The sequence below is a fragment of the Rhinatrema bivittatum genome, chromosome 8, assembly GCF_901001135.1.
Source record: "Rhinatrema bivittatum chromosome 8, aRhiBiv1.1, whole genome shotgun sequence".
NCBI lineage: Eukaryota > Metazoa > Chordata > Amphibia > Gymnophiona > Rhinatrematidae > Rhinatrema > Rhinatrema bivittatum.
In genome coordinates this window covers 41973693-41993726 of record NC_042622.1, presented here as the reverse complement: position 1 = coordinate 41993726, position 20034 = coordinate 41973693, and the positions used below count along the sequence as shown (strand labels likewise).

Genomic DNA, 20034 nt, shown 5'->3' with positions numbered 1-20034 from the left:
ATAACAGTGGCATTTATGCGAGTATCTGGACTGCTTTTAAAATACGTTCGGCATGCGTGAGCCCTACGTATTTGCGCATCCCCTGATTTCAGAGCTTGTCGGGCTTTTAAAAATTCACCTTTTGGTGTGACTTGCTTCCTCCTACAGGAAAGTATCACTTACCTTCCCCTTCGATAAAAACAGAAGTAACCTTCTGGCAGACAATTTAATCATGAGCATAATAAATGACAGAAGCCAGAATTTATGTGACAACTGTTTAATTTTATTTCTAAGAAGGTAATCTCTATAGAGACAGTAGAGACACTATCAGAGAAAGAATGGACCACAGGGCCTGCTTATTCTCACTGTCGCTGGTCACCTCACAGTGAGATAAATTAACTTCAGAAACCATATCCACGCTTTCATGAGCTGCAGGGCAAGTGAGCAAGCTCAGATTGTCCCATGAGACAGAATCGCTTTTGAGAAGCAGCAGGAATTACCCGCGTTACCCCCCAAATTGTCATCCACTGCACATCTGAGCGAGTCAGTGATTCTGTTAACCTCACTTGGGAGGTATACTACTTCCTAAAAGTATCTAAAATAATTTGAAAAACAACATTGTGGAATCAATGATGGCCAAACATCATTGTATTCACTGAAATGCAGGTTCTTACTATTAAAATATTGATTCCTAAAAAACTGAAAATACTTTCAAATATGGATGCATGCAATTTTTTAACTAATAAAAATGTTTGTGATTGTGTCTCTCCTCCTAGCTCCTTCTCTTTTTGCCTAGGTCGGCTGACATACCAAGAATGCTCCCCTCGTATCCAAGATTTCTATTTATTTATTTATTTATTTATTTAGATTTTTATATTCTGCTTTTCGCACTTTTTTTTCAGCACTTCAAAGCGGATTACTTTCAGGTACTGTAGGTATTTCCCTATCCCAGAGGGCTTACAATCTGTACCTGAGGCAATGGAGGGTAAAGTGACTTGACCGATGCATATTAAAGAGCAATTACAATATGAACTGGAATGGGCAAAGTTCTCCAGTGGTCCAAGCTGATATCCTCTGGAAGGATCTTAGTTTGAATTGGGGTTACTTGAGGAATCTGGAAAAAGAAAATGTATTACAGTTAATGAAACAAACTCATGCAGTGAACTCTAACTGTACACAGATATTCAGATGTAAAACCTTTCCTAAGAAGACCCACTGAAGGTTGAGCGTCCTTACCCACGCCCAACTCACAGGGAGTCCTAATGAAGGCACTGAAATAGAGCTAAAGAGTCAATTATCAAAGGGCCTTGGAAGTTAGGGATCTAAATTGGCCCCTCTGAAAATTACACTGTGCTGAGCACCTAAGTTTGGCTGCCGGAGCTTGGCCCCAGGCCTTTTTTGGAAAATGCTCCCCTCTAGGAGCTTATGTAGCTTCAGCTCATTATAACACCCAGAGCCATTCTGGCAAGCACAAACCTCCATTTTGTCATTCAGTCTTCTGTTATCACAGCCAATCGTTTATCCCAATTAGAAAGCATCAGCAGGTGATTTGACCATTTTCCTTGGGATTTTCAGATTATTTTCTGTACAGTTTTGATGTTACCAGAGGTTGAGGTAACATTAGGTGATCCCATCTGCATCACTGGTTTAATTACCAAGAAGTGGGAGGGGGAGGGAAATTAGATTGTAAGCTCTATTGAGCAGGGACTGCCTTTTTTGTGTGTGTGTGTGTTTGTACAGCGCTGCGTATGTTGTGTGGCACTATATAAATATTAAGTAGTAGTAATAGTGTGTGTGTGTGGGGGGGGGGGGGGGGGCGGGGGAATGGAAATTACACTTAAAAACACAGTTCTTGCCCCACCACAGTGATTTCTAAGTGCACCCTAACCCTTCCTCCTCGTCTTAGCCTCCTGCCTAACCCAATGCCAGCCCTTGCCTGTCATCCCCTCTGCCTGTACCCATACGATTACATTTAAGAAGTCCATTGCCGAGCAGAGGATCCACGCGTTGCATGAGGCAATCCTTAGTGCAGCATTTCATTTTAGGGAGGGCATTGATAGTCACTCAGCACAGGTCAAATCAGCGAGAAAGCAAAAAAAAAAAAAAAGGGGGGGTGGGAATCCCCCTTGGCATTTAACCCCTTTTGCTATTTGAAATGCTAGGGAAAGGGGGATGCGGGGTCAGGATGCCTAGACTGCTAATGATATTTCTAGGAAGCTGCCAGGAGCCCTACCACCTGCCTCCTAACCTTCCCCAGCGTTTGCCCCCCTGGGGAAGTGGGTGAATGGTGTGGCTCTGTGTGTGACTTTCAGGGCTGGTGCAAGGGTAGGAGGTGCTCCAGGGGAGCCTTGTGCCCAAACCCCTTCCCCCCCCCCAGCTCTCCCCATACACATTTAAAAATTATGCATATATAATAGATTTTACATGAAGAAGGATAGAGTACAATCTTCTGAGGTAAAAACATTGCTTATAATATGTATATTATATTTACATGCACCTTTGTGGTGCCAACCAGAAAACTCTACAAAAATGCCAAAAAAAAAAAAAAAAGACATTTGGAACCCATGTGAGCCTACTGTGAAGAGGATTAAGAGCAAGCTTGGCTCTCAGAAAGCCATGAGTAAACTGAATTACAAATTATAATATGGTAAACCTCCCATACCAAAACAGCTCTAACTGCCAGCACTCACAGTAACTACATAAGAAAAAGCAATACTTCAAATATTACATCAGGCCCTAAAACACCAATACCCCTCCTATTAGGAAGACAGAACAAGCCAGGCTGCTATAGTCTCCTATACAGAAACTACACGGACTACCTCATCTCAGTCACCCATGCAGAACACAGACAGAACCTCACCAAATACAGTCTAAAGCAGGGGTCAGGAACCTATGGCTCGGGAGCCAGATATGGCTCTTTTGATGGCTGCATCTGGCTCGCAGACAAATCTTTAATAAAAAAGTAAAAATCTAACAAATCCCCCATCCTCCTGACGCCCCCCAAGACCTGCCAAAAGTCCCTGGTGGTCCAGCGGGGGTCCAGGAGCACTCCAGGAGCAATCTCCTGGACTTGGGCTGTCGGCTACCAGTAGTCAAAATGGCGCCAACGGCCCTTTGCCCTTACTATGTCACAGGGGCTAGCGCCGCCATTGGTCAACCCCAGTGACATAGTGAGGGCAAAGGGCCGTCGGCGCCATTTTGACTACTGGCAGCTGATAGCCCAAATCCAGGAGATCACTCCCGGACCCCCGCTGGACCACCAGGGACTTTTGGCAGGTCTTGGGGGGGGGGGGGGGGTCAGGAAGGTGGGGGGTTGTAGTAAATTAATTTTGGAGGTCTTGGGGGGGCGTCAGGAGGGTGGGGGGTTTTGTTAGATTTTTATTTTTTTATTAAAGATTTGTCTGCGAGCCCTGGACCCCCGCTGGATCACCAGGGACTTTTGGCAGGACTTGGGGGGGGGGTTAGGAGGATGGGGGGTTGTAGTAAATTAATTTGGCAGGTCTTGGGGGGCGTCAGGAGGGTGGGGGAGTTGTGGTTAGTATGGCTCTCACGGAATTACATTTTAAAATATGTGGCGTTCATGGCTCTCTCAGCCAAAAAGGTTCCCGACCCCTGGTCTAAAGAGACCATAAAGCACAAATAGAAATATGCAGGCAAAAACTGAACTGGAAACTATGACAAGCCTTTGGGTAGGCGCTGATTTCTGAAAGTAAGATGTGCGGCTTGGCTGCACATTTTACTTAGTGAATCGCTCAGGAATAACTAATAGCGCCCGCAACATGCATTTGCATGTTGCGGGCGCTATTAGTTTAGGGGGGGTTTGGACACGTGTTTTCGACGCGCTATTACCCCTTACCGAATAAGGGGTAAAGCTAGCGCGTCGAAAACACGAGTCCAAATGTGGGCTAATAGTGCGCTCCACTGTACTGTATCGGCCTGATTGGTGGTTAGGGGGATGCAGGCAAAGCCCTGGATTAAAAGGTTCCCGGCGAACTGCCCGCCTGTTGCTGCGGGAGGAGGCAGGCTGTAAGCCTCCATACTGCTTTTTTTTTTTTTGCCACGCCCTGAGGAGTAGGGGGACCCTTGGCAGAGGAGCAGAGGTTCTTGCAGCATGGAGCCAGTGGATGGGCAGTAGCAGGAGGCCTACTGCCCGCCTCCCGAAGGGAGAGAGACAACACGAGCTGATGAGGGTGAAGGGGTCTGAACGCTTCAACCTGACAAAGGACTTCATGTACCAGAATTCCCTGCTTCATGACGGGTTTACTTACAGTCTGCAATACAGCTGTAATTAGGACATTGAGAAACTCTCTGTCAGCACATTGCACATTTTCATTTTTTGGCTTCGCTGTTCTTATTCTCTGATAAGCTTTCACTGCTGTAACCTAGATTAGAACAATGGATGTATTATGTGATGGGCTGTATTACTGCAGACTCGCGAATTCCTTTCCAGAACTGCAAGTCCCAGCAGCCTCTCCTGCAGAACATGGGAGAAGTTTCACGAAAGTTCCAGGGTGTCTAGGGAGGGGGTCAGTAGCCCCTTCAGCCGGAATATGCTTGCTCAGCAATGCTTAGAACGCATGTGTAAAAGATAAGAACTGTAAAGTGCTTAAGAGTCTGTTCCTGAAGGGGAGGGGCATGCAGTTGTACTAAGCCTTTGTCTTAGCTGCATCTTGCTGGCAATAAAAGTCTATCTTTACGGATCAGTTGTCTGGACCTCCTTACTGACTAAAAAGAGACGGTTACATTTGGCGAGCCAGCCAGGAGGTACCGGGGACGCTATTTTAGCCCCCCAGTTGGTCCAGGGGATTTTGTGGCGGAGTGATCCCCCAGACTTGCCTGGTGAGTGGCCACCGCTGAGTTCAGTGATCAGGTATCCGAGGGGGTCATTCCACGGAGATCCTCTGAGACCTTTGGGCTGGTGATCTGGGAAGAAGGCTTTCGTGACGATCGGAAGAACCCTGCAGGCGAGTATTATGGGAATGATGGGAAAAGTGAAGAATAGCTAAAAGAGTAGCAAATAACCGGTCCATCCGTGAGGGGACCGAGGGGGCTTTGATCACACCCCAAGCGGTGGTTTGGTAGGAATTGCATTCCGAAAGCCACGCGCATAAAAAGAGGAAAAAGAAGTAACGCATACGATAGTGGGAATAGGTTTCTTGTTGTGTGAAAGTGACCCTTTTGTGTCTGACGGATACGGACCCCTTACCTATCCGTCTTCCCTTCCCTCCTTTGTCTGTGACTCTATCCTAATGGGAGGGGACGGTTCTACTCCATTAAAAATCATGACGGAGCACTATAGTGAAGTGTTCGATAGGCATAAATGTACTAAACCCGGAATGATTCAACAATGTACCCATAGGTGGCCCAGTTTGTGTGTAAATTTGCCTCCGGTAGGAACTTTCAATTTCCAAACGGCCACGAGGGTCCAGAAAATAGTTATACAAGAAGGGAATCCGGGTTGCCCTGAGGATATTCCGTATATAACCGCATGGATAGCAGTTATTGAAAATCCTCCGACGTGGGCAAAAAAAGCTAGTAGAGGGAGCCGCCCTCGTAATGGTAACTCAAGTACGCAAAATGGGGAACCGGAAGTCCCCAGTGTCTGTCTGTCTGTAAGGTACTTGTAAAAAAAAAAAAAAAATTCTACTGTGTTTGATCTACTCTGGTGATGCAGACTATTTTTACTTAAGGAAAATTTATTAAAAGTGATTGTGAATTACTTATCTGTATATGTGTGCTGAACAACGGCAGTTAGCTGCTGCTGCTGGGAGCTTGACAGTTAACTAATTTGGCTGGGCAGAGACTGCTTCTCAGCGGGACAGTTTAACCCCTATAACATTTCTCTGGTACGTTTGGGTTTTCAAATTATTAATTAAGGATTGTAATGTATGTAACTGCTATCTGTGAATTGCAAGCACATGTACCAGGGATTTTTTTAATTGTTTTAAACCCTAATAAGAAGAGTTTTGGTTTACAGATGCTGCACAAGACTACTATACAACTAATTAATTTACAGTGTTAAGTTAAAATACTGATTTGATTGCTGAAGAATGCATTTACTGGTGTTGAAGTTTAGAACTTGATGGCAGTTAAGGGTTAACAGCAGAGATAATTACAGGAGAGAGGAGGGGATCGAGCCAGAGAGAGAAGAGAGAAAGAAGAAAAAAAAAAAAAAAAAAGGACATTGGGCTAGCCTGGGTAATGAAGACAAAGAGAGAGAAAAATTGTTTCGTTTGTTTTAACAGAACATTATTGAAAGTTAGTTGATGGTGTGCGTATGTGAATAAAGATAGAATTGTGGCTGTTTCACAGAAGTTGAAGTTTTTGTAGCTCCGAGTTTCTGCTGATTAAATTTACTCTCCAAGGTCCTTGCTAAAACTGTCTGTAATCTGACAAAGGATTGCTACTTGCAAAGAAATACCAGAACCAAGGGTCCCTTACAAATCATTTAGTGCCTTATGATGCAGGCTATTTTTAAGACATTTTATAGCAGCAAATTAATTGTTACAGTACAAAGTGGAATGGTGGTGCGTCCCACTGCGCGTCAGTACGTAGTGCGTAGGCATTCAATATGGCTGTGCGTTTCATGCTGGCATTGCTAATCAGAAGTTTTAGTTTTCTCATATCTTCTATCCCAGTGTCCTCCCTATGCTTATCTTTCTATTCTCTAATACCATGTTAATTATTGTTCTTACTTGTCTCCTATATATTATCTGTTATTTAAAAGTTACATTGGAACGCATGATAAAGTATGAACTCTCTTTTGCTGACGCAGTTTATTTTGAAGCTGTCTCTGGGAAAATTAGAGGAGAAATGATTAAGAATGGGACCTTTGTTAAAGCTTTGTTAAATATACAGAGCATAGCAAGCGGCAAGATAAGACAGCTGCAGTTCTGACTGTGGGAATTACAGGATGCCGTTTGTAAAAAAAAAAAAAAAAAAAAAAAAAAAAAAAACGGAGAAAACAAAGACTTAATATTAAAAATTTTGATTCAGTGGCAGGCGCAAGTTAAGGATTATTGGAAGTTGTGGGCAAGAGAAGGGGCCACTATGCAAGATTAGGAACAAGAGCAAATATGAGTCGGCCCAAATGATAAAGTGGTGGCCCCCCCCCCCCACATATATATATATATATATATATATATATATTGCAATTATGTTCTTTTACCACTGGTGGGGGCTGGGCTCTGGCTATTACCATATGTTCTTAGTGGTTGCAATGTAATTGGTACAAGGCTTCCAAGGGTTTGATCATCACTCCTGCACACCTAAAGCCTGCAGATCCAGGTTGACTTTATTGAATTAACCCAATGCCAAACTTACAAGTAAGAAGGAAGCAATGTTTTGCAGCTTCTCAGCCTCGTCAGAACTGACTTGCCTCCAGGCGCAGGTCACCTATTCAATTTCCAGATGGACAGTGATCTTTTCATCGTATTTTGAGATGTATGGGAACAGGGATCAGGAAGAGAAGAAAAGGGCCCGTCCCTGCAACCAGGAACTTAATAATAGAAACCCGACATCCGAAAGAAGCTGCAGAAGGCCGAAGGCTTTGAGGGCATGAGCCTCAGCCAGTTAAAAGCTATAGCAGACTAGGTATGTGGGAATAGAGAAGTGGAAGAGAAAAGAGAGAAGCAAGTAGACATATGAAGGAGAAAGTGACTGTTAGCCGCCGCTCTCGAGGACACTCGGACGGGAAGGAGCCAAGACAATGGCAGACCGCGAAGAGGAGGGGGAACAAGACCCCCTTTGGGAAAGAATCAGTGTGCGTACTGCAAAAATGAAGGCCATTGGAAGAGAGACTGTGAAGAATGGCAAAAGAAATACGGGAGCCCTGCAGTGAATACTAACGACAAAAATGGACCTGCACCGACACAAAGGGGCCGAGGAGGAAGGAGATCGGACAACCCCCACTGGCAGGGGGAGGCGACAAGGAGCATACAGCCTGAAGAGACCGGGAGGGAAGAATCCCCACTGACCCTCTGGTGGAGATCCACGAGGTAACACAACAAAAATCAGGGGCCTGTTGGACTCAGAGGCCAACGATCTACGAAAGAGACTGTTTCTATAGTGGGTGCCTCAGGTCAGGTACTCACTGCCCCTCTGCAGAAAGAATGAACTATACAAGTAGGCGGGACCATGGTATCCCTTATCGGATGGAACCTGCTGTGTAAGCCTCAGACCACATTGAGATTTCAACCAACAGGGGAAGTTAAAGCCTCCTTCGGGGACCATCCAGTGATACTCATCTATCCCCTCCAAGAAGAATGGAGACTACATCTTACCATAGTCGAACGAACCATCAAACATCGATATGAAAACAACACCCCCTCAACAAAAACGAAGACAACTGATGGATAGTGTACCCCAAGTATGGTTCGAACAGAACCCGGGAGGAATAGCTATCGACGCTACCCCCATATGGATAGAGATGAAACAGAATGCACAGGTGATAAATCAATCTCAATACCCCATTCCATATATGGCCAGGCAAGGAATCCAGATACATCTGCAAAGACTGTATGATTTGGGCATTCTCCGGCGAATCCGATCTGCTTGGAACACCCCTTTGTTGCCCGTAAAGAAGCCTGGATCAAATGACTATCGACCAGTACAAGACTTAAGAAAAGTGAATAGTCAAGTAGCAGATCTAGTAGCCCTCGTCCCAAATCCATATTCAATCCTTGCCCAAGTCTCTCCTGCATCAAAGTGGTACAGTGTCATTGATCTCAAAGATGCCTTCTTCTCCGTTCCGGTAGCGGAGGAATGTCAAAAGATTTTTGCTTTCACATGGGAAAATGCAGATACTGGAGTAAAAGCAGCAGTACACATGGACTAGGTTGCCTTAAGGGTTTAGGCACTCACCTACGCTGTTCGGTGAGCAACTGGCAAAAGACTTAAAGATGTATCAAGTAAAGTATGGGCCAGTCATACAATACGTGGATGACCTTCTGTTGTTTCGAGAGACGTACCTCGAATGTGCGGTATCCACTCTTCAGCTGCTAAAGACGTTGTACTCAAAAGGGTATCGTGCAAGTAAAAAGAAAGCGCAAATCTGTGAATTGGAAGTAGAGTATTTAGGCTTCCAAATACGTGGAGGAACCCGATGTCTGGGGATTTCTCGCACCAGTTCTATAAGAGATCAACCTGTACCCACTTGCAAGAAAGAGCTCCGGGTGTTCCTTGGAGCTGCAGGATACTGTAGGCTGTGGATTGCTAACTATGCAGTTATTGCCCAACCCCTATACGACAAGCTGCGGGGTAAAGAAGCAGGATCTCAACCCTTCCAGTGGGAAGGAAACGAACTGGCAAGCTTACGTCAACTAAAAGAAGCCTTAATTGAACCACCTGCTTTAGGATTGCCAGATGTAATGAAACCATTCCATCTATTCGTCGATGAGAAAAAGGGAATGGCCATTGGGGTATTGACTCAAAGTTTAGGATCATGGGAACGACCTGTTGCATATCTGTCAAAAGGAATGGACAATGTTGCAAAAGGATGGCCGGGATGCCTCCGAAGCATTGCTGCTGCATGCTTACTGATACCCGAAGCTGTTAAGCTAACATTTGGACAGATTTTACAAGTAACAACTCCTCATACTATCCAAGGACTGCTAGAGACCCATGGACCAAAATGGATGACTAATTCACGTCTCGTCAAGTATTAAGCCTTACTGTGTGAAACACCTGAACTTCAAATACAGGACAGCAAAAACTTGAACCCGGCCACTCTTATGCCGGCACCTGAACCAGTTGCCCATGATTGTGAAGAAGTCATGACTACAATACATTCCAGTAGACCAGACCTGAGGGATCACCCCTGGCAAGGAGCTTGGACTTTATTCACTGATGGGAACAGCCAAATCATTCATGAGATACGTTCTGCTGGATATGCTGTTGTATCCGAAGATGAAATCATTGAGGCTCAACCTCTTCCCCCAGGAACGTCTGCACAAAAAGCTGAACTAATTGCCCTTACTCGAGCTCTGCAGTTGGCAGAAGGAAAAACTGTAAATATCTATACAGACTCTAAATATGCCTTCCTTACAATCCAAGTGCATGGAGCATTATAGAGGGAAAACAATTGAACAATGCATCAGAAGTACGTGAATTACTAGACGCAGTTTGGCTACCTCGCAAGGTGGCTGTAATGCATGGAAAAGCACACACCAGGAAATCAAACCCTATTGTCAAGAAAATCAGAGAGCAGATGAAGCAGCAAAAAGGGGCAACTCGGGAACCCTTCCAAGCAGTATTAATTGCATCGAATCATCAGGCTTCAGGCAGTCCTGGAGCTCATCACCAACGACTGCTTTCGCTCTTAAACTCTGGGCAAAACAAAATACCAAAATTATGACTGCAGTGTACCAGAATAGATTGGTTTTAGATTACCTTCTGGCCCAGAAAGGAGGGTTTGTCGAACATTTAACCTCTCCAATTGTTGTTTACAGGTAGATGACCAAAACAAGGTTATCCAAGACATCACTGATCGCATGGTCAAGATGGCACACGTCCCTGTCCAGCAATGGAATAGTGCTTGGGACTGGACCAATGGATTCCATGGTTGGTTTTCCATGATCGGTGGATTTAAGAGCTTGTTTGTTATCCTAGCCAGTTTAATTCTGTTTTGTCTTTTAGGACCCTGAATTATTCCTTTCTTGCTCAAACCGCCTTCGTCGGATGATGGAGGACATTGCTGAACGCAATACAGCCACGCAGCTCCTGTCACTGTACATGTATTCCTCTGAACCTATAGAACCTGTTTAACCATCCTCATGTTTTATCCTGGGCCATCTTCCCATACATGACAAGTTCGGGCTACAAAGGGGGGTGGAGCCATTAGGGCCCATCCGTCTCAAACCCGTGAAGAAACCATCGGACTGTTTGGGAAATTAGGGCCCCCTGAGAACTCAAATTGCTAATTTTTCTTGTTTCTGTTTCTTTCAGCTCCACAGTTGCGTTGTGATGGTGTGATACTTTTCATAAAGAATGATAAGTATCAAAGGGGGGAATGAAGGGGTCTGAACGCTTCAACCTGACAAAGGACTTCATGTACCAGAATTCCCTGCTTCATGACGGGTTTACTTACAGTCTGCAATACAGCTGTAATTAGGACATTGAGAAACTCTCTGTCAGCACATTGCACATTTTCATTTTTTGGCTTCGCTGTTCTTATTCTCTGATAAGCTTTCACTGCTGTAACCTAGATTAGAACAATGGATGTATTATGTGATGGGCTGTATTACTGCAGACTCGCGAATTCCTTTCCAGAACTGCAAGTCCCAGCAGCCTCTCCTGCAGAACATGGGAGAAGTTTCACGAAAGTTCCAGGGTGTCTAGGGAGGGGGTCAGTAGCCCCTTCAGCCGGAATATGCTTGCTCAGCAATGCTTAGAACGCATGTGTAAAAGATAAGAACTGTAAAGTGCTTAAGAGTCTGTTCCTGAAGGGGAGGGGCATGCAGTTGTACTAAGCCTTTGTCTTAGCTGCATCTTGCTGGCAATAAAAGTCTATCTTTACGGATCAGTTGTCTGGACCTCCTTACTGACTAAAAAGAGACGGTTACAAGGGGAGGTGCCCACACTGTTTTAGGCCTCCTCCAGTGACGGTGGGGGCCGGGCCTAGCCGGCACAGCAGCTGATACCGCTTTGAGCCTTGCGCCCTCCCCCGCCGCCGACACAGCTGCAGCCCTGCCTCCTCGGGCCTTGCAGCTTCTTCCTCGACCTTGGATCTTGCGGGCCCCATCGACACACCGCTACAGCCCCTCCTCCTTCCCGCCGACACGGCAACGTTGTGCCGCCTCCTTAGCGAGAGCCTATACTGAGACTCGGGGCACTGATGGGGCTTAACGATGCCCCTGATAGAAACTCTCGGAAAAGAAATGCAACTGGGGGGGGGGCCCAGTGTTAGTCACAGCAGCCTTGCAGGCATGGGGGGCTGCTGTGACCAACACTAACCACGTGATTCACTGGACCGGCTAACCGGGGCCTTCTCTCTCACATAGACAAGTTCTGGCTCACTCCTGCACGCATACTCGTGTGTGGTATACTCCTATGTGTGCATGTGTGACACAGAGGCTCCCACACGTGTACACACATTTACATATGTTCATTCTTTTACACACACACACACACACACACACACAGACTCTTGCCAATGCGCGCACACACACACACGCTCTGAGGACTTCCACATATTTATGGGCCGCACTGGGATGTGGTCTGCTGCAGCTACACCAGGCCTCTTTTCGGGCTGCAGCAGGATAGGGGATACTGGTGCTGCCCAGAGCGACCTTTCAGCGCGTCCTACCCAAAGGCTCAACACTGCTCACTCACCAGTCAGTGACATCCCCCCTCCCTACAGATCAATCTCTCCCACCAGTCACTGTCACCCCTCCCCCCAGATCAGTCTCTCACTCTCACCAGTCACTGTCACCCCTCCCCCCAGATCAGTCTCTCACTCTCACCAGTCACTGTCACCCCTTCCCTGCAGATCAATCGCTCTCACCATTCACTGTCATGCCTCCTCCCCCAGATCAATCTCTCACTCTCACCAGTCACTGTCACCCCTCCCCCCAGATCAGTCTCTCTCTTTCCAGTCAGTGACCTCATCCCCCAGATCAGTCTCTCTTGCTCTCACCAGTCACTGTCACCCCTCCCCCCCAGATCAGTCTCTTACTCTCACCAGTCACTGTCACCCCTCCCCCCAGATCAGTCTCTCACTCTCACCAGTCACTGTCACCCCTTCCCTGCAGATCAATCGCTCTCACCATTCACTGTCATGCCTCCTCCCCCAGATCAATCTCTCACTCTCACCAGTCACTGTCACCCCTCCCCCCAGATCAGTCTCTCTCTTTCCAGTCAGTGACCTCATCCCCCCAGATCAGTCTCTCTTGCTCTCACCAGTCACTGTCACCCCTCCCCCCAGATCAGTCTCTCACTCTCACCAGTCACTGTCACCCCTCCCCCCAGATCAGTCTCTCACTCTCACCAGTCACTGTCACCCCTCCCCCAGATCAGTCTCTCACTCTCACCAGTCACTGTCACCCCTTCCCTGCAGATCAATCGCTCTCACCATTCACTCTCATGCCTCCTCCCCCAGATCAATCTCTCACTCTCACCAGTCACTGTCTCCCCTTCCCTCAGATCAGCCTCTCTCTCGCTCACCACTGTCACCTTCTTCCCCCTATCAGTCTCTCTCTACGGTCCCTTTTATCTCCAGCCCCCAAACCATCCTCTCTCGTGTCAGTCATTGTCTCTCCACTCCTTGACCTGTGTCCTTCTCTCTCTCTACAGCTATCCAGAAGCGGTGAGGAGCTAGAGTGCCATTTGGTCAAATTCAGAGGTTATCGGGCTCCAGTGGGAGTTTATCACCAGCTCTCCCCAGTGCTGCTACTGAACAGCGGGGCCTGCAGATCAAGGCTGTTCCTGTACCAGGTCTCCTGCAGCTGTTCGCTCTCCTCCGGCCATTGCCTTGCCCTGCCCCAACCTCCGGTCCCTGTGTGCTGCCTGCCTGCCGTTCTCCGCTGCCTCGGCTTTCCCAGCCCTCCGGTTGTATGGCCATGGCTCCCTCCCTGTGCTCTTCCTTTTTCCTCAGGCCCCCAAGGAGCCACGCACTGAAAAACAGAGGGCACTTCAAGGGGGAAACAGCAGTTCAGCTAACCAATGACATGCCTATGCTGCTCACCAACTTTTTAAAAAAATAATCATGCATCTGTCACCTACCTGTTTTTCACTTACATCCCACAGGGACAGGCACTAGGGCAGCGCAGCGTCAGCACACAGTACAGGCTCCAAACAGCACCAGCACAATTTGAGCAGGGCAAGACGAACTAGTAGTAAGGCAAGGGGACACCGGTCGCACCTTTGCTTCAGCCCTGCTGCATGAAGTGGAACAGTCTGAGGTGGAATAAAGTGGTGAGCTCGCACGCCGCACTGATGTGGGACGCTCGTGCTGCACCTCTGTTTTGAAACCTTTGCCACTCTGGTAACTTGAGGCACTGAGGCAGTTGCTGCAGGGGCAGTTATTATTTTTTTTTTTTTTGGAGAGGTCGTTTTTTGCCACCTCAAAATTCTGCTGCCTGAAGCGGCTGCCTCGCCCTGCCTCATTATAGAGCCGAACTTGGGAGAACTGTAGGAGAATTCCCAATTCGCCATCGTCTAAAGACCCGCCTTTTTGAAACCGCTTTTAAATCGAATGCCTGATTGTCTGCTTTTAGTCTTTTTAACTAACTTTCTTTCTTTTTTTTTTTTAACCATTGTCTTGCTTTATGAAATACTCCAAGTCGCTAGGTCCTGCACCTGGGAACACCTATTCGTGATCCAGCCAACAGTAGGCGTGATGTGGAAGCCAGCGTACACTTTTAGTCAGCCAAAGGAGAGCAATCTTCAGAAGGGGGCAATCTTTTAACAGGGTTGGATTGCTTTGAATGCTTTGTTCTCTGTATGTTGGTTTCTGTGTTTATATCTTTGAGATGACAGTCTGTGCACACTCATGTAAATGTAGGGTAGGATGAGGTCATAGATCAAGCGGATAGAGTGGCAACATGGGAAATTGGGATGGAAGGTTTGTTTATTTATATATTTATTTATTATTTTATTATACCGAATTTCATGACTGGAATCACATCAACCCGGTTTACAATTAACAATGTGTGTAAGGCAGAGAGTAACTTAGTAATCAACATTCCCAATTCAAACTTCAAATACAGTAAGAAACTTCAAATACTATAACAATATTATGGATGTGAGAAAGTTACAATAAAACAGGGAAAATTAACTAGGATCTGGAAGGGGGGAGAAACTGAACAAAGAATATTTACATTTCAGCCAATTGTATCAATTAATAAATATATATTATAATTTTGTATATATATAGTTGCATAGCAAAAATGAATATATATGATACAGTTATGAAGGACGATAATATGGTGCTGTGTATGAGTGGGAAGTTGGTGGATTTTTAGTTTATGAAATTTCTAGTTTATGGATTTCTAGTTTATGAAAGCTCACGTTCTCTGACATTAGAATGGATTTAGATGTACACATCCTGTACAGCACAGCCCGCAGCACATGGCTAGCCCTCTCAGACATGCTTGCAGCTGCCTCCAGTCTCAGTGTAATCAGGTGTTCATAGGGGTAGTCATGTTAGTCCAGTCATAGCTGTAGCCAGGCAATGTGGCACCTATGGCCAAGTAAAAAAACTGCGCCCTCACCCATTACACAGCATATGACACCAGGAGTTGGGAGACTCTGATAAATGTTTGTACGGCAATGCCCAAGGCCAGTGCAAGAGTATTAGGTGCCGTAGGAAAACCTTACAGCCTTGCACCCCTCACCCCATCACACACAATTAGAAATGCATTTATAACATATTTTAGTTGAAAAAGAACATTCCAAGCACAGTCTTCTGAGATAAAAAAATATCACTTACATGTAATATTATATTTACATGCACTGCTGTGGTGCAAACCAAAAAACCTGCAGAAAAGCAAGAGACAGTTGGAACTCATATGGTATTAGGCCATGGGCATGACCATCAGAGACAAAACAGAATTACAATGCAATAAACTTTCTATATCAAAACAACACTAACTGTCAGCACTCAAACAGCAACAGCTCTACCTATGAAAGTTAACACTGCAAATAGTACACCAAGTCTAAAACACCAATACATCCCCTATTAGGAAAACAAAACAAGCCAAGCTGCTATAGATCCCTCCATAGAAACTACACATTATTGGAATACCTCGCATCAGTCACACATGCAAAACACAGATAGACCCTCGAATACAGAATAAAGACACCAAGTATAAATAGAAATGTACAGACAAAAACAGAACTGGAAACCGCAACAAGCCAAATTCTGTATGCACTGCAACAATGGAGAAACAGAAGCATTACCATTCCTCATAAAACAATAAAATTAGTAAAACCATGCCAATAAAAAGAATAATTCAAAATTAATGAATAGAATAACATGCAATAATTAAAAACTCACATAAACATTTTCCAAACACTAATAAAATGTTTCAAATACACATCAAATAATACCCAGTAATTAAAACTAATAAGGATTTTAAAAAACTCCCCTATTATCTATATCTGAGAACCTTTGATTTCCAGATAGATTAGCTGGCAGAGAGAAAGTGGAGTCAATATCCCACACACATGCTCTCTCTCAGTCTCTGATACACATACTGTCTCTCTCCCACACATATATATATGCTCTCTCTGTCTCACACACAAACATACACACACACACATACACACACACACACGCTCTCTCTGTCTCCCATTCACACACAAACATACACACACATGCTCTCTCTGTCTCCCACTCACACACAAACATACACACACACACACACACATGCTCTCTCTGTCTCCCACTTACACACAAACATACACACACACACACACACTCATGCTCTCTCTCTGTCTCCCACTCATACACAAACATACACACATACACACACACACACATGCTCTCTCTGTCTCCCACTCACAAACATACACACACACACACACACATGCTCTCTCTGTCTCCCCCACGCATGCTCTTTCCCTCACATATACACACATGCTCTCTCTCTTACCTTCCCCTCCCCCATGGAAACAGCAGGCAGCAACAGTTCTTTCTTCAGCTCCCACTGCTAAGGGAATAATTTCTGGCCACAAGGCCCAACCTAACTCTCTTTGGGCTCTTTCCAGCAGGGTGCACACCTCCTCCTCCTCTGAAGCAGCACAGTTCCACCAAAATCGACAGTGTGGTCGGCAGGGCCTTAGTAAGTGGAAATTCTACAGCCCCTTTCTCACATACAGACTCCCATTCATTCCTCCTCTCTCTCTCTCACACACACATTACAAACACTGTCTCTGTCTCACACACATGACCTCTCTCACAGGTTTCTGGCTCTCATACACACATATATGTACAGGCTCTCTGGCTCTCATATACATACACACAAGCACAGTCTCTCTGGCTGTCATAAACATGTACATACAGACACAGACTGTCATACACCCATCCCCAGCAGTCTTGCTTATCAATCCCCAGCAGACTTCTTCCCCAGCCCCCTCTCTCCTCCTAGACTCCCACTCCTCAGCACTCTTGGTCCCAAACCCAATTCCCAGCACTCTTGCTCCCAAGTCCCCTCTCCCCAGCAGTCTTGCTCCCCTTCCCCCACTCGCCAGCACTCTCAGTCCCAACCCCCTTCCACCTCTCAGACCCCCATCTTCCCAGTACTCTTACTCCCAAGCCCTGTCTCCCCTCTCAGACCCCCAACCAGGGCCGGTACAAGGGGATTAGGCACCCTAGGCACATTCTGCCTTGAGCCAGCCCCCCCAGGTCGCCTCCCCCTCAGTCACTCTGCCACTCTCTGGCCTTGGCCCTGACTCCTACCCTGTTCTTGTTTTTTTGGGCTGCGAGCAGAGTGCGGCCCACCAAATCTCCACTCCTCTTTGCTGCTGCTGCTTGTGGCCCCACATGGCTTGCACCCCCTAATAGTTGGCACCCTAGGCCTAGGCCTAGTTTGCCTAGTGCTTCCACCGGCCCTGCTCCCAACTCCCCAGGAGTCTTGCTCCCCTCTCCTCTCCTCTCCCAGACACCCTACTCCCCAGGAGTCTCGCTCCCCTCTCCTCTCCTCTCCCAGACACCCTACTCCCAAGCAGTCTTGCTCCCATCTCCTCTCCTCTCCTCTCCTCTCCCAGACACCCTTCTCCCCAGCAGCCTTGCTCCCCTCTCCTCTCCTCTCCCAGACACCCTTCTCCCCAGCAGCCTTGCTCCCCTCTCATAAGAACATAAGAACATGCCATACTGGGTCAGACCAAGGGTCCATCAAGCCTAGCATCCTGTTTCCAACAGAGGCCAATCCAGGCCCTAAGAATCTGGCAAGTACCCAAAATCTAAGTCTATTCCATGTTACCATTGCTAATGGCAGTGGCTATTCTCTAAGTGAACTTAATAGCAGGTAATGGACTTCTCCTCCAAGAATTTATCCAATCCTTTTTTAAACACAGCTACACTAACTGCACTAACCACATCCTCTGGTAACAAATTCCAGAGTTTAATTGTGCGTTGAGTAAAAAAGAACTTTCTCCGATTAGTTTTAAATGTGCCCCATGCTAACGTCATGGAGTGCCCCCTAGTCTTTCTACTATCCGAAAGAGTAAATAACTGATTCACATCTACCCGTTCTAGACCTCTCATGATTTAAAACACCTCTATCATATCCCCCCCTCAGCCGTCTCTTCTCCAAGCTGAAAAGTCCTAACCTCTTTAGTCTTTCCTCATAGGGGAGCTGTTCCATTCCCCTTATCATTTTGGTAGCCCTTCTCTGTACCTTCTCCATCACAATTATATCTTTTTTGAGATGCAGCGACCAGAATTGTACACAGTATTCAAGGTGTGGTCTCACCATGGAGCAATACAGAGGCATTATGACATTTTCTGTTTTATTCACCATTCCCTTTCTAATAATTCCCAACATTCTGTTTGCTTTTTTGACTGCCGCAGCACACTGAACCGACGATTTCAATGTGTTATCCACTATGACACCTAGATCTCTTTCTTGGGTTGTGGCACCTAATATGGAACCCAACATTGTGTAATTATAGCATGGGTTATTTTTCCCTATATGCATCACCTTGCACTTATCCACATTAAATTTCATCTGCCATCTGGATGCCCAATTTTCCAGTCTTACAAGGTCTTCCTGCAATTTATCACAATCCGCTTGTGATTTAACTACTCTGAACAATTTTGTGTCATCTGCAAATTTGATTATCTCACTCGTCGTATTTCCTTCCAGATCATTTATAAATATACAAGCCGTAAAGCCCGTTAAAACGGGCTACATCCCTCTGTCTCTCACCTCCCCCTCATTCTCTCTCCCCTCACTCTTCACCACCCCCCTCCCCCACCCACTCCTCTCCACCCTCCCTCTCCTCTCACTCAGTCCCCCCTCTCCCTCACTCCCTCCTCTCCCTCACTCCCTCCCACTCAGTCCCCCCTCTCCCTCCCACTCACTCAGTCCCCCTCTCCCTCCCTCCCACTCAGTCCCTCCCTTCACCCACCTCCATTTCCTCCCGGCGCCGTAAGCGCGACTTCCCGCAACCCTCACCCGGCTCCATTAACTCCTCCCGCTCCTGCCGGCAGATCTCGGGGGGGTGTCACTCCCGCGCGCGCGGCAGTGACCCCCGCGAGATCTGCCGGCAGATCTGGGGAGGAGAAGTAGAGGCACCGCGCGCGCGCGGTGCCACTACTTCTCCTCCCGCTCCTGCCGGCAGATCTCGGGGGGGGGGGCGCGGGAGTGACACCCCCCCCCCCCCGAGATCTGCCGGCAGATCTGGGGAGGAGAAGTAGCGGCACCGCGCGCGCGCGGCGCCGCTGCTTCTTCTCCCGCTCCTGCCGGCAGATCTCGGGGGGGGGGGGCGCGGGAGTGACACCCCCCCCCCCCCGAGATCTGCCGGCAGATCTGGGGAGGAGAAGTAGCGGCACCGCGCGGCGCGCGGCGCCGCTGCTTCTCCTCCCGCTCCTGCCGGCAGATCTCGGGGGGCGCGGGAGTGACACCCTCCCCCCCCCCGAGATCTGCTGGCAGATCTGGGGAGGAGAAGCAGCGGCACCGCGCGGCGCGCGCGGCGCCGCTGCTTCTCCTCCCGCTCCTGCGGCCCCCACCGCCATTTTTTTTTTTCTGATCGACGTCCTTGCCCGCACATGCGCAGTAGAGCTGTGCTCTACTGCGCATTTGCGGGCCGTCGGTCACAGGCCATTTATAAGGTAGATTGAAAAGGGTCCCAATACAGATCCCTGAGGCACTCCACTGTCCACTCCCTTCCACTGAGAAAATTGTCCATTTAATCCTACTCTATGTTTCCTGTCTTTTAGCCAGTTTGCAATCCACGGAAGGACATCGCCACCTATCCCATGACTTTTTACTTTTCCTAGAAGCCTCTCATGAGGAACTTTGTCAAACGCCTTCTGAAAATCCAAGTATACTATATCTACCGGTTCACCTTTATCCACATGTTTATTAACTCCTTCAAAAAAGTGAAGCAGAT

General features: G+C 47.1%; 1 protein-coding gene across 1 annotated transcript in view; it reads right to left on the bottom strand.

Annotated features, from left to right (window-relative positions):
• Window positions 1-246: 246 nt before the first annotated feature.
• Window positions 247-20034, bottom strand: part of WFDC3 (WAP four-disulfide core domain 3) — a 36515-nt gene continuing 16727 nt past the window's right edge. The window contains exon 6 of the mRNA XM_029613386.1: window positions 247-1093. Coding sequence (XP_029469246.1) covers window positions 1065-1093 — 29 coding nt within the window. The 3' untranslated portion in view covers window positions 247-1064. The remainder of the gene's footprint in view (window positions 1094-20034) is intronic.